The following is a 23,732-nucleotide window of genomic DNA, read 5'->3' as shown; positions in this document are numbered from 1 at the left end:
CAATGAAAAAGGCAAAATATTCCTAAACTCTTAGTCACATGTTTCTCATCTATTATATAAAGGGAGTAATCTGGATGATTCCATTACTTCATCTCATCTCTTCTCAGCACTCTGTAAAAACCATCATCTTTCAAACCCAGAAGTGACACAACAGAACTCTAGTACCTTTATCCAATCTGTGATCACAAAAGAAGCCTTGATATGCCCAAATAATCCCTGGCAGTGTTTCAATAGCACCACTCTGAATGTCAGAAGATTAGACTAGTGAAATGTGTGTGCTAAGTATAATTACTGATTCTGACACAACTACTCCTGAGCTTAATACAGCGTACATGTAGCTAACTGCATGCTACTGCAACATGGCAGATGAGAACAGCCCTTGGCTGCTTGTCAAGATCAACTATACTGGTTAAAGGGGAGATGATTCTTAATGAGATAAAAGAGGCATAGGACATTTCTCTGCAGATTAAAACCCCCAGTTTCCCATGGGAAAAAGAACACATAAACAACACTGCTCAATGAAATTACAACAAAACTTTTGCCAGAGGGAAATAAGCAACAAAACAGGAACAATATAAGTTTCTCCTGTGTAGTCCTACTAGCTAATTATGGAAAATATTAATCAAATATTGAATTGGAGGATGTACTCCTAATACTGTTTTAGCCCCTCAGCTAAAACCTGACAAGTTGTGGCTCCTCCTACTTAATTGAAGTAACTTGTTTAAAATTAGATTCATAGAACACTTCACTATCTTAAAATCTATTGTTACTTTCCCAAAACTACCTTAGCCAGGACTTCAGAACTATATTAGCAGAATCTATGAAAGCCCTAGAGCAAAATTAAGAGAAGGCAATCAAGGGCATGGAATTATAATCAGGGCTAAAAGATATCAAAAAAATTTTGGAGTACAATATGTCTGCTAGAGTGCCAACAGAGTGCTGCATGTATCTGATACATTTAATTCATTAAAGTTAATATTTTTAGAAAAGATAATAGTGCTGGCATCAATTCTTTGAAATTCCCTATTCATAATACTTAGAATTTTCTAGGGAATAAGGTTCAGAAAAATTTGCTCTTATTAGTGCTACCTGTTACAGAACTATACTAGGTGTCAATATGGATAATCACTATATCAAAAAACAGCATAACTGTTTATTTTCTATTTAAACAATGAGGAAGAAATTTAATAAACATTAAAAACAGAATGCATATTTAAACCAATTATAGTATAAAATATTAAATCCAGGTAGGCACTGTGGTTTAAACATTTAGGCATTCTGTGCAAATGCTCTAAGTTTCCTACAACATTTTAAAGTTAGCTATGCTCAGGCTGTTTGAACAGCAAGCCAGATATAAATCACTTCAGACTGGATACTAAGTTACTAAGGCTGGAAAAATTAAAAAAGCACCAAAATCCTTAAGCTCAGAGATATACTATTCATTATTGGGAATAGGATATACACAAGTAAGATAAATGAGGATGCAACAAGTAAGGGGAATGGTAGAGATCCAAACAAAGTCCTAAGAACACTTTCAGCTGAGGCAATTAGAGAATGCTTCATGGAGGAAGTGGTACCTGATTGAAGAAACCTTGGGGGGAAAAGTATTCTCAATAGAAAGAAATGCAGGAGAACACTTTAGAAAAGAACATGAGAGGCAAGGAAGGGAGGGGCGGAAGACAAAGTATACGGAAAAAGGAACATGCAGCCCAGTTTTCCTAAACAGTGGCAGTCCAGGATGCAATCAAAAAGGCATGAAGTGACACGGTATCAGGACAAGGATTTTGTATTTGTATCGTAGAAGCAGGGAGTAGCAGAGTAGTAGACTCCACATTTCTGGGTGTTTGTTTTTTGTCAGCATTTCCAGCACCTAAAGTAATGTAATTAATCAATTCATTCAATCAACAAACAATAATTAAGCACAGTTCCAAGCACTGTGATAGATTTGCAAAAGCAAATTTAAAAAGGAAATAAGTTGGGCCTTCAAAGAGCTTTAACATTAAGGAGGGAAGATAACATATAAAGATATAAGTAAATATATTGTGGGCATTAAATCAATATTTGCTGAGTTAATTAGGAAGATTAACTCAGAAGGGCAGAATGGAAAAGGATAAAAGAGAAACAAACCAATTTCTTTTCAGTAAATGGTGTTTGACACATGCATTTTTAGATGTAAGTCAGAGATGTAAAAAAAAAAAAAAAAAAAGGAGGGGGGTTCATTATAGTCTCTGCAAAGAAGCTGAAAGTCAAATCCTTTAAAGATCAAATGCAAAATCAGTTGCTCCTTTCAATCTATCTAAGTCCTCAAGTGATTCAAGTGGTTCTAACACCCTATAGAACCAATTTTTTTAAACAGGCTCTAAAAATTCTTTTTTTTGAGGGAAAAAGTAAATTGATACAATGCCCAATCATGTCAAAGATACAAATAAATTATAGAGTATATGGGGCTGGTTAGTTCTATTTTGTCACAGCAAATTGACAATATTGACCTGTTTATAACTCTGATTCCCCAGTAGGCTAGTAAGCTCTACTTAATGATTCCCAGTCATCTCATGAATGCAGGCCACCTGTTCCAAGATGAATCAATGACACTTATCATTCCTGCAATCAAAAAACATGGGCAGCTCTGTTGGTAGATGCTATCATCTTTGTGTAGGAAGAAAAAATAATAAATGAAATGGCAAAAAAAAAAAAGTAACATCTATATAATGCAAGAATGCATTTCTTTTCACCAGACTAGAATCTTGAGTAAATTGTAGTGAAAATAAAAAGCAACAATAATACTCTTACCACCAGAGGCTGAGATTTTAAGTGCTGATTCCTTTGGAGATCCTTTCTCAATCCGTAATGTGGCCCACTGTTCAAAAATAAAGATAAAGTTTTACATGTCTTGTTAAAGCAATGACAATATTTAAACTATACCCATATTTTAAGTTTGATAAATCATCACATTCACTGAAAGGATCCCACAACAAGAGACAGCATACCTATGCTACTGCCCAGACTGCAAATTAGTGGGGGTGCTTTGTAAAGTAAAACTACTTTGGAGTTCTACAAGTACAGCAGAAGATATTCCTGGCAAAATAACATCTGAGGTTTCCTCCAAATCTGAGATTCTACAATTATGTTTCTAGTACTACAAAGGGGACCAGATGTCAGATGAAAAAAATAAAGTTACTTTTTAAAAAAATTGGGAAACAAACCATTAAAGATTTTTAAATTTTGGAGGAAATTGCTGGAATCGCATAGGCAAAGGATCACTTGCCTACTTTTTTCAAGAGTTTTCTTTGAAATCCCAGCTCTGCTATGTTTGCAGTATTCTCATTAATAAAACAAGAGAATTGGACTGGATTACCTTGAACATGCCCTCCTTTTTCTGACAATACAGAATTCTAAAGACTTATAAGGAAGCATTTTATTATGATCATGAGGACCATCAACACCAACTAGATAGCTATGTATTGAAAGTCAATTAATTTTTTAAGTTTGCAATTAATCCTAATGATGGTTATTTGACATTTAGCACAGTGAATATTTATCACCTCATTGAGATAGTTATTAGTATGGAGACTAATTGAATGCTTTGGGGAAACAGAACAACACAAGTATTTGTAAAAAAAAAAAAATTAACATTAAATTTTACCCCATAGAGGGGCAGAAATCTAAAACCAGAGTTGTCCTAGAGACAGCATAAACTGAAGAACCAATTGTTAAATTTTCTTTTTTAAAAAACTATTTTAAACTTCTTTTCTTTTTAAATTTTGAGTTCCAGACCCTCTCCCTCCTTCCCCACTTACGGAGAAGGCAAATAATATGATACCAAAATGTGAAAATATGCAAAACATATTTCCATATTATACATATCACCAGAAAAAAAAAGCAAACGAAAAAGTAAGAAAATTAAACTTCAATTAATACTCAAAGTTCACTGTTCTCTCACATGAGGTGAATAGCACTTTTTTCATAATGACTACGTTGGATCATCGGAGGTCACTACTGATCAGATAAACAAGTCTTTCACAATTGATCACCATATGACATTGCTGTTATTGTGCACAATGATCTTCCAGTTTTTCTCACTTTACTTTGCATTAATTTATATGTCTTGTCTTGATTTTCCTGAAACTACTTCCTCATCATTTCTTATAACAGTACTCCATCACAATCATATACCATAGGATGTTCAACTATTCCTCAATTGATAAGCATCCTCTTAATTTCCAACTCTTTAACACCACAAAAAAAGCTGCTGTAAATATTTTTGTACATATATACTCCTTCCTTAATCTAGAGGTATACATCCAATAGTGGTATCTCTAGATCAAAGGGCATGTAGTTTTATAGTCTTTTGGACAGAGTTCCAAATTTTTCCCCAGGACAACTGGCCCAGTTCACTACTTCCCTAACAATTCATTAATGTACCTATCTTTCCCTCATCTCCTCCTGCATGTGTCACTTCAGATCGATGTGAGGAGGTATTTTAGAGTTAATTTTAATTTGCTTTTATTTACTCAATACTTATTTAAAGGCATTTTTATGTGATTATAGATAGCTTTGATTTCTTCTGAAAACTGCCTATTCATATCATTTGACCATTTATCAACTGAGGAATGGCTCTGATTTTTATAAATTTGACTGCTATATATTTGAGTCCCTTATGTATTTGAGAAATGAGACCTTTATCAGGAAAAACTTGCTGTTAATTCCCTTTTCATAACTGGCTTCTATCATTTTCATTACTTTCCCAAATTTTCCTCTGCTTTCCTCTCTTTTTTAACTCTTTCAGGAACTCTTGCTGGCATTGGGTCCAAATAGTATTTTTCTTTAAGGCTTTGCTTGTAGCTATTTTCACATTGTTGTCTTCTAAGTTTATGTCTAGGTCTCCTGCCATCACAGTAGCTTTCTATGATCAAGTTTTTTTGTTGTTTGCTCATTTTCTTAGCCTTATTTCTTCATTTTGAATTTTATTTTAAAGTAGGACTCTGCTAATGTTGGGGTAGAAAGCTGCTATTTCCAGAGCTAGGTGGGAATGGGAAGGGGAGAGAGAGGTGGTATGATCCTGGGAGATCTTATTTACCTAGAGAGAATTCCTGCCTTCTGCAATCACAAGTGCTAGAGCTCCTCTTGATCCTAGAACTGGAATAAGGGCTTCTGCTCCCTTGTGACTTATCACAAGTGTTACTCTCCATCCTGGGACTGTGACCTGGGACTGTGACCCAGAACCGCTTATGGGCAATAGAGTTGCCAATTATCACCGGCTACAGCCAGTGAGATAAAGGATCCCCTGTAACCTGACAAAATGTTCAATCTCCTTACTGTCTCTGGGCAGTTCTCAAAGTTACTGCTGCTATGACTACCTTGAAGAGCCACCATTGGTATTCCTACTAAACTAGAGAGGTTGTGCCCCAAAGTGTTACAAACCTCTTCTGCAGACCTCCTACGTGATCTTAGTCTGGAAAAACATTTCCCTATGATTTTTTGTTGGTTCTGCTGCTCCAAAATCTGATTTAAAGTATTATTTTAAAGTTGTTTGGAGGGCAATACTGAAAAAGTTCAGCTGAGTCCTGGCCTGTACTCCACCATCTTGGCTCCCAAGTTCTTTACAAAAGAAACCAGCAAATGCCAAAAAAAAAAAAAAAAAAAAAAAAAAAGACAGTAGATCCAGCACTAGGCCTAGAATCAGGAAGATCTGAGGTCAAATCTAACCTCAAACATTTACTGTGTGACTTTGGGCAAGTCATTTAATTCTGTCTGCCTTAATTTTTCCATCTGTAAAATGGAAAAGGAAATACCACTCCAATATCTTTGCCAAAAAAACACCAAATAGAGTCGTGAAGAGTAGATCATGGCTGAAAACAATTAAACAACACCAAAACAAATCAGGAATTGATTTATTTTCTTGTTGATTATTTAGACTTAAGAAAATGATAGAGAAAATAAGATTACTTGAAAAATGCATCATGGTCCACAGCCAGTTGTTAAATAATGAGCAGCACATTCTGTCTAAAATCATCCCTAAGGTATCATGGCATAAAAATAAGCTTCTATCATTATTAATGGATTGGAAGGGATTAGAAGAAAGTGAACGTTCTAAAACAAGTGATATAATCTTTAAATACATCCAAAAAATACAGGTAATATTAAGTTTAGACATATCAGGAATATTTTAGCACAATATTTTAAACTTTGAGTGTTCTTTAAATCTTCAAGATTTCAATTAGAAGATATTTTAGCACAATATTTTAAACAATTGAGTGTTCTTTAAATCTTCAAGATTTCAATTAGAAAATTGATTTATGCTATCAAAAGCCAGCTTTCAATTATTTCATTATATTGCCAGCTCTGCCAAGTAAGGACAATTCAATTCAAATTATCATGACTACTAGAAAAAAAAAATTCCAAAATGTATCCCACTGAAGTTAAGCAGAACAAAAAATTAAAATATTTCATGATTAGAGAAAATCACATGCATTGCAGTTGTTAAGGAGCAAGTTACAGAGGCTTTTTCTTTTCTAGAACTTTTCTTGGTCCAGATCTGTGCTTTTATAACTACGGTGCCCCAGACATAGCAACATCTTTCACTGATGCAGCTCAGCAATTACTTGAAAGTGTACCTTTATTATTTTAATCAATGAGATGAAGCCCAAGCACTTTTTTCTTTCCTTAAAGTTTAGAATTTAGAACTAATCACTAGAGACTCTTCTGAGACCCAACATATATTTGCACAAACTACAAGAGAAGTGAAAATCATAAAGGAAATTGCTTGCTTCCCTGCAATCCTATTCCAGAACTTTTTCCAAACCAAAAAGTTTGTCATATTTTTCCTGTCACACACATTCAAAATAATTTTTGGGGAAGCTAAAGGGTGTCTTATAACAAAACATGATACTGTCAACTCTTTTAAATATTCACTCTCATAGCATCAAATCAATATTTAGGTTATTATGCATACCTAGATTATTTTATTTGTAAACTCATAGCAATTAACTGAATAGAAACTTGAGGAATGATTTTTAAGAGGTTGAAAACTCAATGATTGTGTCCCTTTCTATTAAATTTTCTAAATATAAATTGTTAGGCTTACATAAATTATAGCGGCATTCAACCAATTATAGCAAAACTAACCAAATTGTTTTGATTTCAGCATCTCTGTCAGGCTGCTTTCAAACTTTTTTTTTTTTTGGAAGAACCTAACACTTTTAATAAATATGCTAGAATCCACATAGCTATTTATAATTTAATTGAAAGTTGCCTGATGAAGATGCCCAAATCAAAAACTCATATGTTTTGTTTAATTCTGCTATAGAATGTACATTGCAGCTATAAGATGAGTGAACCAGTAGAATACCTTTTGAAGATAGAGATGAAAAAACAATGGGGAGCAAGAAGAAATAGTGAATCGGTATATGTATTGGACCATTCAAAAGTCCAAAAACTCTCCTGAAGCCAGAGAGCAAAGAGAAAAAAAAAAAAAAGCCTCCTATAGATTTTAAGTTTTAGACAACCATCTGCAACAAGACAAATTTAAATTCAATACAAAAGAAAAGTTTGATGCTCCTTCTTCCAATCAATATTACTAAGAAATTTTAGTGGGAGAGAAAGAAATTAGAGGGGGAAAATCGACTAACATTAATTTGGTGTCATCTATGCCCAGGGAATTCACTATCTGATTGAGAAATAAGTAGTACATTTACACCTAAGGCAACTGTGGATGATATCGTAGCATATATTTTCATGGGCATTACTTCTATGCTCTTAAGAGAATCCTTGTATTCAGGAGCATAGAAATTAAAAACAAACAAACAAAAAAAAAAGGAAAAATCAAAGCCACACAGAGTGATATAAAAATGCTGGAGAGGTTTGCAAAGGATAGGATCATTACAATTATTGGACATCATCTGGAAATTACAATTATTCAATTTGGACAAATTTTAGGAATGAGGTGAGGTGAAGGTGGCACACTACTGTGGGTTGAGTAAATGATCAATAGTAATTAAAATTCTGATTTAAGAAGTCATCCTATAATAAAGTTAATTTAGGGCTGTGAATAAAAGACTAATACACCTGAAGAAGCTGCTAGGAAAGGAGCTGCGTGAAGGAGAGAAGAATGTCAAGAATAAGATGATTGCAGCTCGTGTGGGGATTACGGAATGGGACAAGCGGGTCAATCTCAGACGTGTTTTACAGGAAGAAAAAGGAGGAACTAGACTGACATCAGACCCGAAGCAAAGATGACTTCAAAGCAGGCTAGGTGAGTGCAAGTCAGTGCCTGGCAAAAGAGAGAGAGAAATATCTGGTGGTCATCTCCAGGTCAACAAGCGATTAACGAGGGACTCAGTGGAGGAGGAAGGGAGAATAATGGGGTCACCTCTTGAAAAACAACGGGAAGAGGGCGCCAGGCGCCCGGGAGGAGCGGCTCCGGAGCGAGATCAGTCCTTGGAGCTGCCGACCCTTCGCTCTCTTCGCCCTCCTCGTCTCTCCTCCCCTCTGCTCCCCTCTGCAGCGGCCCAGGACGCCTGCCCTGCCCGGCCCGGCCTGGTTGCAGCCGCTTCCGCTGCTGCTGATTCATGGTGGCGGATAGAGGTCCTCCCCAACCCCGGGGTCCCGCACTCACCTCCAGGGTCTTCACCAGGATCTTCATGTAGACCTCGGAGATGCCCAGCGACACGCCAAACGCCGAGGGCAGGAGGATGAGGCTCAGCACCAGCGCAAGCCAGGTGCCCACGACCTGCACGGCCAGCTCGGTGCCCTCCATGCCTCGGGGGGCGGGGGGCACTCCCCGTGGCTACCAGCGCCAAATGAAGGAGGCTGAGGAGAGTGTCTCAACAGAAGCGATTTCCTTCCTCCTCCTCCTTCCAGTCCTTGTCCTCTCCTCCCCAAGAGAGAGAACTAGCTCCGCCGCCCCGAGGAAGGAGCCCCGGGGCGCAGAAGGGAGGCAGGCACGTGCCGGCGCGCCCTCGGCTTGGCCAATTACCGAGTGGTGGGAGACTGGGACTCCCCAGGCCTCCAGCGAGAGATCTCAGTGGGTGGCGGGGGCTACCGGGGCAAGCTCCGCCCCCAAGGAGTGGCCCGGGCCCCTCCCGCGCTCTCCTCCCACCCCTGGTAGCCTCGCCTACTCTTCCCGGAGGGTATCCGCCCAGACTACTCTGTGCCCTTTCCTCGGTGACTGTGCCCTTTCCTCCGTGACCGGGTCAATGTAATAAATTAAAGACCGAGGTCAGTGCGCGTGGACGGCTGTCTCTATCTAATCAAACCCCGGCTTCTCCCCAGGTCCCAGGCCCAATGGGGATTCCCATCACTACCTCCCCGGTATTTTACTTTATTCGTACAAGATTCCGAACCATGAGACCAAAGAGCTCGGATAGGGAGCAGGAAGCGCTTGCACTCCATCCAGCGATGTAAACTTAGTTTAAAAAAAAAAAAAAAAGACTTGAACTCAGGTCTTCGGTGGCTTGCGGGAAGGTTTCCACTAATTTGTTCCCAGATCGGAGCTGACTAAGCGCCCGCTTAGCTTTCCGGACTCATCCAATCCCAGGCTCGCGATCCACCAGCCCAGGATGAGGATGCAAATGTAAACAGTGTTTCCCCTGCAGTCCTGATCGTTCTTAACGCTACTCTGCGGAACAAGGAATACAGATAGCCAAAGAAAAAATAAAACGTGGCCAGAAAACTCCATAGAGGGATGTGATCCATGGTCATCTGAGACTGGGTAAAGCAATTCAATCGATAAAAGCAGGCTTTAACATTTTAAGGAAAGTTTCTGTTCCGGGTATGGAGTAGCACTCAAAAGACTAGAATATTTCTCTTAGGTCTCTCAAGCAAGTTTGGAAAACTTCTTTTCCTTTTGACTAAAGGAAAAAAGATAAATAGTTTCTTTTCTAATTTGTTATGAATAAAGTTTACAAACAAAAGAAATTTAGAAAACTAAACAGTGAAATTGCCAAGATAGAACTAAAATACACATAAAATGCTTCTTAAAAGAAAACACAATTGTTGAAATTTATGGAAAGTCTCTTCAGGGAGGCTGTTATAACAAAAAGCTTACACCAAACAACATAGACCATATATTGGTTTATATTAAGGATAGTTTTGAACCAAACAATAGGACTGCCATCTACTCCATTATGAAGAATCAAAACTGAGTAACTGTTAAATGTAACTATTACATAATAAGCAATCTTCCAGTCAATTGCCAGTAATTACATTTAAACAAATATTCACTCTTGTTTATGACAATAAAGGTAGAGAACTAAAATAAAATTCCATATATAGTTCATTTAAAGATGGAAATTGTCTTTCTGTCAAGTCAAAAATAGAAATTCCTGATAAACACAAATCTATGATCTTGTAATTGAATGAATGGAAAAGAATTTACTAGGCCTCACTAATGCTTAGGCCAAGCACTACTATTCAAACTCCCTATTTTTAAAGCCTTGAATTGAAAATGAAAAAACTGAAATTGGAGTCAGAAATAAATTGGCTCAGTTCCTGCCTTAGACACTTACTAGCTGTTGGATGCTTTCGTTGCTTCTTCTGTAAAAATAAGATGGTTAGCCTCAATGGCTTCTAAATTTCTTTCTAACTCTAGATCCAAGATATTATAGGAATTATTCTAGATTGCTTACAACTTAGATCATGACATGTTGAACAATTTTTTTTCTATTTAAACCTAATTAATCAGTCATTCAACAAACATTTATGAGCATTTTCTATATACTAGACTCTGTGTTAATCTCTGCTGATTCAAATAAAAGCAAAATATATTCTTACTGATCCAATCATTCTGGAAAGCAATTTGGACCATGCCGAAAAGATTATAAAAATATGCGTATCCTTTGACCCAGCATACTACTACTTAGGTTTTTAGCTCAAAGAAACTTTTTAAAAAAGGAAAATTACCTATTTGTACAAAAACATTTATAAATAACCCATGCATATGTATTGTCAATAAAAAAGTTATAATAAAATTTTAAAAAAGAAACAAGGTGCTAAGCCAGTGGAATTGATAGACACAATGATTATTTAGCATAGTATTTAACAGTTCTCTAGTTCAGTTCATATACTTAGTACTTACTAGAGTTCTACAAGATTCATACCTTTAAGAGAGCCTATATAAGCTAGGAGCCTCAAGTAGGATTCAGTCTGGGAGATTCAGAAGCCAGAGCTTAAGCTCTCAGAACCAAGACTACAGAAGGCCTCTAAGAAAGCTAATCAGGCCACAGGAAAGGAGACAAGACTTGGAAAGAGACAATAAAGGAGTTGGACTTTAATACCTGGCTGCATTTGGGGTGATTATTGAAGGCTCTCCAGAGACCCTGAAGAAACCTCAACAAGAGAAGATTACATTTTAGAAAAGAATACCACAATAATGGAATACTTTTGTGCTGTAAAAAATGACAGCAGGGTGCTTTCAGAAAAACCTGCAAAGAATGAAATGAATTGATGAAGAGTAAAATGAGCAGAACCAGGAGAACAGAAACCCCTGATAGGTCTCCCTTCCCCATGTCTCTGACTACTTCACTGAATTCTCCACACAGTTGTCAAAGTGATTTTCCTAACGTGCACATTTCAACTGACCATTTCAACTCCTCTCCTCCTCAACCCCACTCAATTCCAGAGACTACCATTTACATTTAGAATCAAACATGAACTACTTGACCTATTTTCAAGATCAGTTGTTTTTTTCAATGTTATTTCACATTTTCTTCTAAATTTTTTCATAATTTTGACTTTTGTTCTACTGGGATGGATTTTTGTTTTGTTTTGTTTTGTTTTTTGTATTGTTTTGTTTTGTTTTTTGGTATGCCTCATGGAGTCACTGGATTCTGCTTGCCCAATTCTAATTTTTAGAAAATTCTTTCCTTCAATGAGCTTTTGAATCTCTTTTTCCATTTGGTCAATTCTGTTTTTTAAGTTGTTATTTTCTTCAACATTTCTTTCTTTCTTTCCTCCTCCTTCTTCTCTCTCTATCTCTCTTTTTCTTGCCTTATTTATGAACTGTTTATTCTCTTTCAGAAAGTATGGAAAACTTATACATTTGGTCTGAGAACTTGCCAACCTCTTTTCAGTACTGCTCATCCATCCTTGGCATCTACCTAATCTACTCAGCTTGTATGCAGATCCCAGTAAAATTAGCTAAATCAGGTTAAGGATAACTAATAGGCCTCGAATTTGTTGGTACTCCAAGAAGGAGAAGACTTCCCCTGGTGAAAAGTATGGATGAGAACAATTTGTTCCAAGAGTCGGGAAGGTGGGTTAAGCAATTGCTCTGTTGAGCTTAGAGCTTGGTAAGACATCAAAGACATCAAGGTCCTGATTCTTGTTTTACCATTGGTCTTAGATGTTTTAGAAGAGAGAATGAGGCTGACTGCTTTGAGCAACTTTTTCTCACTTAAATCCAATTCATGCTCAAGTCAGAATGTTACTCTGTAATGTCATTGGCCCTCTTCAAAAACAAAGAATTAATAACAATTCTCTTTTCATAATTTTATTAAACCACTCATCTGTTTTCCCATTTTTTCTTTTACCACTCATCTCTTTAATTTTTCCAGGAATTCTTGTTGGGTTAGGGTCCAAGTAGCATTCTTTTCTGAGGCTTTCCTTGTAGTTGTTTTCACATTGTTTAAATCTGAGTTTATCTCTTAATCCTCCCTGCCACCAAAATAGCTTTTTGTGATCAAGTTCTTGTTGTTGCTATCGCATGCTCATTTTCCAAGCTTATTGCTTCACTTTGAACTATATGCTAAAGTTAGCCTCTGCTCACATGGCAGTGGGGAGGCACTGTTTCAAGCTTCAGTAAGTTTTTAGTGCTTCCAAGTACTGGATCCTGGAAGAAGTGTGATCACAACTCTCCTGGTTCGTGCTCTGGTCTTTATACAGAATGGACTCCTGTTTCCCTAACGCCACAAACTTTTGCATTCTTCTTTGCTTTGGAACTGTGACCAGATCTCCTGTTCCCTTGTGTCTGTCCCTCTCCTATTAGAAAATATAATCTGGAGCTGCATATGGACAATAGAGTTATCAATCCACACCTAGCTATACCTAGTGTTAACTAAGGACCCCCATCATCTCTTTCTGACCACTTGTCAGAACCCCTTACCATCTCTGGACTGAGAGCTCTCATAGCTGCTACTGCAACTGTGGCTGTTGTTATGAGTTTGGTCTTGTTGTTATGCTGCATGTGTAGGCTCTAAATTGGCCTTTACCCCAGTGTTACAGACTTTTCTTGCCAACCTCTTAAATTTCTTAGGCTAGAATGTATCATCCCAACCTTTTGTTGCCTCTTCCAATCCAAATTTGATTTGAGCCATCATTGTAAAGTTGTTTAGAGAGAAATGCTGGTAGAATTCAGCTAGGTGGCTGCTTCTAAGCCACCATTTAGAGTCTATCTTGAAATCTTCCACATATCTTCTAATGTAAGCTTTAAATGTTAGACTTATTGGACTTAATCCCAGGGGAAGGATTTTATGCCGTAGATCAGGGTGTATCTTTGAGTAGCTATCTGTACAAACCACCAGATGGCAGTCAAAGATTGCTATATAAATTCATGGCACCATATCCTCCCCAAGAATACTCAATAACCTGGCATTCATTGCATGTGAAAGGATAGTCATACTTTTATTCCCTAGCTTTCCATCCTATTGATTCTTACCACATTTCTATCTAAATTCTAAGTATGCAGATATTTTAATAATAATTGAAGATCTTCTTGACTCATTTTTCCAGCTTTCATCAGTCCCTCTACCTCTTTTTCCCCTTTCAATAGGATTCAAAGAATTCAATGAAAATAAATTGCATGTGACAAAAATTGCATCTACAGAAATGATATAAGGGACAATTTTAAAAACTCTAGTTACAATTACCCCAGTAACTCAGTGGGCTGTCCCTTAACCTCCTTGTGCTATGTAAATCTTCATTGCTTTTGAAAGAATTAGGGTGTGCACTATTCAAAGGCTTTAGGAAAGAAGTGCTTTCAAGAATCTCTCATGTCAAGTCATAGAGAAGAAGAAGAAATTTCTTCCCTTCTATTCCCCACTCTTTAGTGACCACACTCCTAGTCTGCCCTCTGGGTAAGCCTCTATTGGATGCCTTCTGGAAAAAGTGAGCTTTCTTTCTCCTTGACTTCCACTATCATAGCCATGGCACTGAATTCCCAGTAAGGAAAGGCTGAAGACTTCATTATGAAAAAAGTGGTGGAAAATGCTACCTGTGGTTTCTATAAAATATGCTTCAGGAATAAGGACTATTTTTGTACAAGAACTTGGGAAAACTGAAGATCATATTAACAGATATTAACTTTAGGACATTTAATCTTATATACTATAATGTGCTGAAAAAATGTGAAAAGTCATATTTCTTTTTAAAAACAGAAGAGAAAGAAAGGGATTTTGTCCAAGAGGGCAGTTTGAACAGAGATAAGCACATCAATTCACCCATATCTACTTGAGCAAAAGCCAGAAATATACACCAGACTGAATGATGATCAAGAAATCCAGTGAGAAAAATAGCAACTTCTACTGCAGAATTGTAAGGGATAAAGCTATGGACGATAGGAAAGCAGGTCATATGCAAAGCCAGTGTCAGCACAAGCTAAGAAGCCTGCAGCCTTCCTGAAAGGCTCTTTATGTAGAGAGCAACATCAGAGCACTCTCATCAGAAAGCTCCGGGATAGTCAGAAAGTCCCAGGGTGGGGATGAAGAAAGCCCTGAGGACTGTCAGCTGTAAGAGAGGCAGGTTGACCCAGAGTAGACCAATCCTGGAGTTCCTAGTGTTCTGAAATAAGAGAGAGAACTGGGAAGATCCAGAGCTCTGAACCTCAGAGATCCTTTGGGTCTAAACCTCAGGATATGGGAGATCAGCATAAGAACAGAAGGCTCCCAACCTATCATAGACTTGCCTCTTCTCAACACTGCAATATTTCAAGGCAACTTCAATGGACTTCAGATGGAAAATGCCATCTGCATCCAGAGGGAGAACTATGGAGACTAAATATGGATCAAAGCATAGTATTTTCACCTTTTTGTCTGTTTTCATATGATTTTTTTTTACTTTTGGTATAATTTTTCTTGCACATTATGACATATATGTAAATAGTTTTAAAAGAATTGCACATATTTAATTTATGTCAGATTGCTTGCTATCTCTGAGAGAGGTGAGATAGGGGAGGAAGGGAGAAAATTTTGCAACATAAAGTCTTACAAAAAATGAATATTGAAAACTATCTTTACATGTACCTGAAAAATAAAATACAAATGAGGGGAAAAAAAAAGAAAAAAGAAAATGTCGGGGTGGGGCACAGAGCCAAGATGGCAAAATAAAGATAGAGACTCACCAGAACACTCCCAAATTCTCTTTCAAAGAACTATAAACTAAAGCCTCAAAATGAATTCTGGAGCAATAAGACCAACAAAAGGATGAATTTAGCTCTTCTCAACAATGCAATGTTTTAAGGCAACTTCAATGGACTTGGGATGGAAAATGCCATCTGCATCCAGAAGGAGAACTATGGAGACTGAATGTGAATTAAAACATAGTATTTGCACCTTTTTGTTTGTTTTCTTTTTTGTGGTTGTTTTCCCCTTTTGATTTAATTTTTTCTTATGCAACATGACAAATATGGAAATATGTTTAAAAGGACGGCACATATTTTACTTATATCAGAATGTCAGCTAGAAAGCTCCATATCACAGGGGTGAGCAGGCTAGCACAGGCTACACTTGGCAAGTCAGCAAGCTTCCAAGGGACTGAATTGTCAGCCCTTGCAGAGCTCTTGGATAATTGATCAAAAGGAAACTTTGTTGCACTGGCCATATGTAGTTTCTGATTGCAGTCCCAGAATGAGGAAGAACAACAGCATACTAGACTTCATACTTCAGAAGAGCAGGGACCTTGATCACAATTTCTTGATGGAAAAAGATACTTATGGTCACTCACAGACCAAAGCAGAGAGGAGGAGAGCAGTGACCATACCTCACCTTAGATCATACCACCCTGGAAAGGAAATTTTCAACTCCCAGAAAATAGCTGCATAAAGAACCTGAAGCTTGGGAAAATGCCTCCTTTACCTCAGAAGTGGAGCCTAATTTTTAACAAAAAGTTAAAATGCAAGAAATACCTGGTAAATGAGAAAACAATTTTTAAAAAATTACCTGACCACAAAAAATAACCATGGTGTGAGAGATGTAGAAGACTCTTACCCAAAATGACTACTCAGAGATCACTCAAAATAGAAAGCAGAAAGAGCATCTATTAAACCTCCAGAGAACTGTTCGGTTCTGCAAATATATATTGTATCTAGGATATACTGCAACATATTTAACATATATAGGACTGCTTGCCATCTTGGGGGGGGGGGGTAGAGGGAGGGATGGGAAAAAACGAAACATAAGTGAGTGCAAGGGATAATGTTGTAAAAAAATTACCCTGGCATGGATTCTGTTAATACAAAGTTATTATTAAATAAAATAAAATTTAAATTAAAAAAAAAAAAAAAAAAAAAAAAAACCTCCAGAGGATGAGCCGGTTCTATCATGAGATCAAAGAAAGAAAAAGCTCGCAGTAGAAGGGCTAAAGAAGTAGTAAAGATACACAGCTCTTATACAAGAGATTACATCACAAGTAAGAGAGCATTGAGAAGAGGAGGGGGAGGCATCTAATTGGTTGTTGCTATCTGGAGAGATTGGAATGGAAGGTTTCTGTTTCCCTGAAATCACCTGATTTCTAGGAAAAAGAAAAATCAGCCCTTCAGGCTTCAGATATAGCTGGCCAAGACTCAAGTACATATGGGCCTGCACATATTATACAGGTCATAGGGGAAACAAGAAATAATGAAAATAAAATACAGAAAAAGAACTCATACATTCCTGTAAGTTCTTCACCTTATCTCTCTATTCCACACAATGATGACCAAAAAAAAAAAAAAAAAAAAAAAAGATCAAAACACAAACTCAGAAGAAGATAAAAAAGTCAAAACAACCTCAAAAGAACATATAAGTTGGTCTCAATCCCCACAAAAAGTCTTGGAAAAGCTCAAAAGGAATTTCAAAAATCAAATAAGAGAAATAGAGGGAAAATTGGGAAAAGAAATGATAATTATACAAAAAAATTATGAAAAAAAGAATAAACAGTTTGGTGTATATACACATATACATATATACACACACAAACAGGCACACACAAAAAAAATACTGAAGAAAATAACACAAAAAAATGAGAATAGGCCAAATGGTTAAAAGGGTACAAAAATGTACTAGAAGAACTCCTTAAAAAAGAAGAATTGGCCAAATAGAAAAGAAAGTACAAAAACAATTCATTAAAAATTATACAGGTGAAAACTAATGACTCCATAGGACATTAAAAATATATATATATAACTAAGTCAAAAACATGAAAAAAAAAAAAAAAGAAAAAAGAAAAGTGAAGGATCTCCTTGGAAAAACAACTGAAAATAGATTGAGGAGAAATAATTTAAGAATTATTGGATTACCTAAAAGCCAAGATTTCTAAAAAGAATTTACACAACATATTTTTAAAAATTATTCTGATATCCTAGAACCTAAAATCCTAGAGGGTAAAACAGACATTGAAAGAATCCATTGAAAGAGATTCCCAAATAAAAACTTCCAGGAATATTATAGCCAAATTCCAAAGAAACATTTTGCAAACTGCCAGAAAGCATTCCTTTATTATAGAGCCACAGTTAGGATCACATAAGATTTAGCCGCTTCCACTTAAAAGAACTGGAGGGCTTGGATTGTGATATTCCAGAGAGCAAAGAGCCTAGGATTACAGTCAAGAATAACCTAGCCTGCAAAATAGTATAATCCTTCAAGAGGAAAAATGTATATTTAATGAAATGGAGGACTCTCAAGCATTCCTGATGAAAAGAACAGAGTTTAATAAAAATTTTGACTTTCAAATATTAAAAGAAAGCATAAAAAAGTAAGTACAAAAGAGAAAGCATAAGGATACAATTCAATTCAATGTTAAACTGTTTTCATTCCTACATGGGAAGATGATGCATGTAATTCTTTTAAAATTTATCATTATTGTGGCAGTTAGAACTACATGTAGACAGAAGGAAAGGATATGAGTGGACATAGAAGACTATGATATCTAAAAAAAAACTAAATTAAGGGATAAGAACTAGGGGGAAGTAGGAAGGGAGAGATTGAATGAGTAAATTATCTCATCTGAAAGAGGTACAAAATAGCTTTTACAGGAAGGTAAGGGGTAGTAGACAATGTTTGAACCTCATCAGAATTGGCTCAAAGAGGAAGCAACATTCGCAAGCAGTTGAGTATAGATATCTAGCTTATCCTACAGGAAATAAGGAGAAAAATGGGATAAAAGAAGATTAGGAGGATAATAAAAGGAAAGACAGATTGAGGTCATGATGTCAGACAAGACTAAAATAACTAAACAACAACATGAATCTCTACTCATAGAAGAGAGGTTTATGTAACGGATCAATCTTATATTATTGTTTTTATTATTGTTACTACCTATTATTAATTGTAACTGCAAATACAATCTCCATTTTGGGAAATTCCTAAATAGGAAAATACAGTTCTGTGATTTTTTTTTCTTGAAAATATAGCCATTTTGACAAAATTCTACACTTACTTAGGCAAAGAGCAATACAAAGTATAAGTACATGTCATATGCCTATATTTAATGTCATGAAAAATATCTATCTAAAACCAAAAGCAAACATCATAATGAAGATACACTAAATTTTTTCCTAAAGACACAGAAATAAATCCAAGAAGACCACTTCTCTAATCATTATTTGTTAGGGTTCTGGAAATGCTAACAATAAAAAGACAAGAAAAAGTGTATATATAGATCAAGAGGAGATAAAATTATCTTTATTTGCTAATGATATGATGGTTTATTAGAAAATCATAAGAACCAACAAATTTACTAAAAAAGACAAGTAATAGCCTCAATGACCTACAAAATAAATCTTTAAAAATCATCTGCATTTCTATGTAATCATAACAAAAGTTAATAATAGAAAGGAAAATCAGTGGAACACACCAGACAGACATAGAAATGATGGAATTCAATAACCCAATGTAATCAGAAAAAATAAATTATTTAGGACACAACTCTCTATTTAATAAAAATTCCTTAGAAAACTGGAACCCAATCTAATAGAAATTAATCTTAGATAACAACATTTTACAATATGATCTAAATGGACATGTTAAAAACCATCATATAAAAAAATAGAAGAGAAGCAGAATAAACACCTTTCATAGCTATGGGCAGGAGATATGGTCTCAACCAAAAAAGAATTAGAGGCAAATATAGAAGACATAATTGATCAATTTGAATATATAAAACTGAAAATTTTCTGCAAAAACAAAAATAAATGTACCTAGAATAAGAAGAGAAGTGGCTAAACGGGGGGGAGGTGAAAATTTTTGCATCAAAGTTTTCTGATAACAGTTTTTTTTTATCTAAGATATACATACATACATATGCACATATATAAACATATATAAAGAGAGAGATGTTGTTCAGTCACTTTAGTTATCAAATCCGACTCTTCATGACCCCATTTGAGATTTTCTTTGCAAAGATACCAAAATAGTTTGCAGTGCCTTCTCCAGCTCATTTTACTGATGAGGAAAGAAACAAAGGGGTTAAGTGACTTGTTCAGAGTCACAAGGATAATAAGTGTCTAAGACCCAACTTGAACTCAGATCTTCCTGACTCTAGACTCAGTACTCTATCCACTGTACCATCTAGCTACTACATATATATATAATTGATCAAGTTCTATATTAATACATATATTTTGAAAAGCAATTTGGGAATTATGCAAATAAAGTGAATAAAATGCCTATACCCTTTTTTTTTAATAGTGTAAAAATTTTCATGTTTCCAATACAGACCAAAAACAACAATAAAAAACATAGTTTCGAGTAAACAAAAGAGTGGCTATTCCAGCCTCTCCTCTTAATAAATTTAACTGCTCAAAATAGCTCTTGGTCAAAAAAAAAAAAAAAAAAACAAAAAAAAAAAAACAATTACAACAAAAAACAATAAAAACAAAGTTGCATGAGCTCCCTTAATATATTTTCCTTAAAATAAAGATTGTGCTTCTAAATGACCTGAATTAATAGAGACAAAAACTCGTGGAGATACTTGTGACATATTTGAGAAACCAGTGCTAGTTTCAGAATATACATGGTGAGAAAAAAGTGAAGAAATAATTATGTTAATACCAGACTGAACCTGAATTTTCATACCTTTTGACCCAGAGATTCCATTACCAGGATTAAACCTCAAGGATATTATTGATAAAACCTCAAGTAAACCAAAATATTTATTAACAAAGCTTTTTATGATAATAAGGTATTAGAAACAAAATAGATATCATTGTTTGGAGAATGCCTAAACAAACTGGTACATGGACACACTGGAATATTACCATGCTGTAAGAAATGAAGAAAGGGATGCAATGAGAGAATCATGGAAAAGTCAAATAAAAATTCAAATTGAAAAAGATTCTTGTAGTTTTCATATCAACTTTAAAAAAAAAAAAGAACAAATTAACATGATTCATGTTCTATTGCAGCACTTCTTAAAATGAGTCATAACCCCATACTTGTATTTTAATGTGGGGGTTGTGAAATTATAATATATTATCAGCAAATGTTTGATTTATATACCTATTTTGTATATTTATATACATGAGGTTAGTAAAAATTTCTGCTGCAAAAAGAGACCATTAAGTGGGGGAAAGGAGGGAGAGGGAATTTAAGAAACTGTTCTATTGTATTTTTATTTCTTTTGCTAAACATTTTCCAACTACATTTTTTTCAATAATATTTTATTTTCCCAAATATATGTAAATATAATTTTCAACATAATTTTTGTAAGACTTTGTGTTACAAATTTTTCTCCCTCCTTCCTTTCCCCAAGGTAACAAGTAATCTGATATAGGTTAAATATATGCAATCCTTTTAAACATTTTTCCATATTTGTTACGTTGTACAAGAAAAAAACAACCCAAAAGGGGGGAAAACATGAGAAAGAAAACAAACAAAAACAAATGTGAAAATGGTATGCTTCGCTCCACATTCAGTCTCCAAAATTCTTTCTCTAGATGCCGATGGCATTTTCCATCCCAAGGCTATTAGAATTGCCTTGAATCATAGTATATTGAGAAAAGCCAAGTCCATCGCAGTTAATCATCACATAATCTTGTTGTTACTGTATTCAATGTTCTATTGGTTCTGCTCATTTCACTCAGTAACAGTTGATGTAGGTCTTTACAGGCTTTTCTGAAATCAGTCTGCTCATCTTTTTTTTTTTATAGAATAGAAATAATCCATAACATTTGTATACCATAATTTATTCAACCATTCCCTGACTGATGGGCATATCCACTCATTTTCCAGAGGGCTTCCACAAACAATTTTACATGTGGGTCCTTTTCCTTTTTTTTATTATCTCTTTGAGATACAAACCCAGTAGAGACACTGCTGGATCAAAGGGTATGCACAGTTAGATAGTCCTTTGGGCATAGTTCCAAATTGCTCTTCAGAATAGTTAGATCATTTCATAACTTTAACAACAATGCATTAATGTCCCTGTTTTCCTCAAATCCCCTCCAACATTTATCATTATCTTTTTCTGTCATTTTAGCCAATCTGAAAGGTGTGAAGTGGTACTTCAGAATTGTCTTAATTTGCATTTCTCTAATCAATAGTGATTTAGAAACACCTTTAATTTCTTCATCTGAAAATTGTTTATATCCTTTGACAGTTGGAAAATGGCTTGTATTCTTATAAATTTGAGTCAGTTCTCTGTATATTTTAGAAATGAGGCCTTTATCAGAACCCTTAGATGTAAATTTTGTTTTCCCAGTTTTCTGCTTCCCTTCTAATCTTGGCTGCATCAATTTTGTTTGTACAAAACCTTTTAAATTTAATATAATAAACTTTATCCATTTTACATTTCATAATGTTCTCTAGTTCGTTGGCCATAAATTCTTTCCTTCTCCACAAATCTGAGAGGTAGACTATCCCTTGTTCTCCTAACTTGCTTACATAATCACCTTTTGACTCTAAATTGACTTTAAGTATACCATCATCTGCAAAGAGTGATAATTTGGTTTGCCAATTACCTATTCTAATTGTTAGATTATCAAATTTATTGGCATTCAGTTGGGCAAAATAGCTCCTAATTAAGGCTCTCTGCATTTGTGGTAAATTCATCCTTTTGCAATGATATTTTAATCTGATTCAGGGAGTACTAGAGATTTTTAGGCCACAGCTCTAGGCTGTGAGTTTGATAATCCTGCTCTACACAATGTAGAGTGAATTAAAAACCCAGAAACACATGATACACCGTGACAACAACAATATAAATGAAAAGAACCATGGTAAAAAAACAAAAGTCAATATTTCAAAATTAGAAAAAACAAGTATAGCTCAAAGGAAAAAATATGAAAATAGACCCTCACCTCTTCCCTTTGCAGAGGTGGAAAGTTTGTTTACAAGTCCAGACACATATTCAAATTTTGGTGTATTGATCATTTTGAGTTTTTCCCTTTTTTTTTGTCTTAAAAATATTATTTTTAAAATGAGATAACTAGAAAGAGAAGTGGAAGAATACTATGGAAAATTGTTACATGCAAAAAAGGACAATAATAAAAACTTATTTTAAAAAGACAGCATAGCCACTTAAAGCCTGATAAATTTGTGCACTAAAATTATGACAGTTCTTTTTTTCTTTTAACTTCTGCAAAAGATTTCCCACCCAATCTTTTACCAATATAACAGTAACATATTGAGATAATTCTTAGCATATATATTAGTTTCCAAGTTGAGCAGAGTGGCCATCCTGATATAACTATCTCTTTCCAATGTATCTCTGTAAATTGCTTATGGGAATAAGTTCTTCATACGTTTTCCCAAACAACGGGTGTCTTTATCTTAGAGTTGTTGAAGAAAACACCCTGTGAACTGTTAAATGGAAGAAATTCCAGGCCCCAAAGCAGAACCTGGAATTAACCAAAGTCTCATCACAGATTACACAGATACATGTATTGCCTGAGAATAAGCTTTCAAGCTGGAACAATGTTTGTTCTGACATGTTCAAGGCCCAGTTATTATATTTTTAAACAAAGAGAGGCAGGGAATTTGGGGAGAAAGATAGAAATGAGTCAGTCCTACTTTTCAAAGAAATCCAGAAGGGGAAGTAAAGTCTTGTTCCAGGTGTCAGATATGTGGTCCTTTGATAGGCAAATAAGCCTCACAGTTCAAGGCTGAAGTACAAGTATATATGATTAAGAGATGTAAAACAGGGAGTCTCTACAGATGAAGATTTCTCTGGAAAGTCCAAACCACCAAATGGCTCATGGGCTGCTTCAAAGCTTCATTGGCTTCAGAGTTGCTGATTTTTCTGCATATGTCCAGCTAGGTTTATTCAGTCACTGTAAAGAATTGTTGGTATGTCAATATAGCCAATCTTCATACAATTTTTCTGGTTATCTGGGTACTTTGGAGAGGGGAGGGGAGCAGGACTCAAACGATTCAAGGTACCCATTGTCATAGGGTCACAGAAAATCCATGAGCATGAGGTGGACAACTGTCCATGAATTAGACACATTGGCCAAGTTACTCTCAGAAAGAACTGTGAGTTCTTTCTTCTTGATCTTTATCAAGATCAAGATCAAGATCAAGATGATATCATCTTGAATCTTTAAAAAC

At 35.5% G+C, this 23,732-nt stretch overlaps 1 protein-coding gene across 1 annotated transcript in view; it reads right to left on the bottom strand.

The window, feature by feature from the left end:
• The window catches only part of GPAT3 (glycerol-3-phosphate acyltransferase 3), a 57,516-nt gene extending 48,527 nt beyond the window's left edge, over positions 1 to 8,989 (bottom strand). The window contains exons 1-2 of the mRNA XM_051963894.1: positions 8,615 to 8,989; positions 2,791 to 2,857 (exon numbers count right to left, since the gene is read on the bottom strand). Of these exons, the coding sequence (XP_051819854.1) occupies positions 2,791 to 2,857; positions 8,615 to 8,755 (208 nt within the window). The 5' untranslated portion in view covers positions 8,756 to 8,989. The remainder of the gene's footprint in view (positions 1 to 2,790; positions 2,858 to 8,614) is intronic.
• Between the last annotated feature and the right edge of the window lie 14,743 nt (positions 8,990 to 23,732).

The sequence above is a fragment of the Antechinus flavipes genome, chromosome 6, assembly GCF_016432865.1.
Source record: "Antechinus flavipes isolate AdamAnt ecotype Samford, QLD, Australia chromosome 6, AdamAnt_v2, whole genome shotgun sequence".
Classification (NCBI taxonomy): Eukaryota; Metazoa; Chordata; class Mammalia; order Dasyuromorphia; family Dasyuridae; genus Antechinus; species Antechinus flavipes.
The sequence above is the reverse complement of the archived record's forward strand: the minus strand, read 5'-3'. Positions and strand labels throughout refer to the sequence as shown.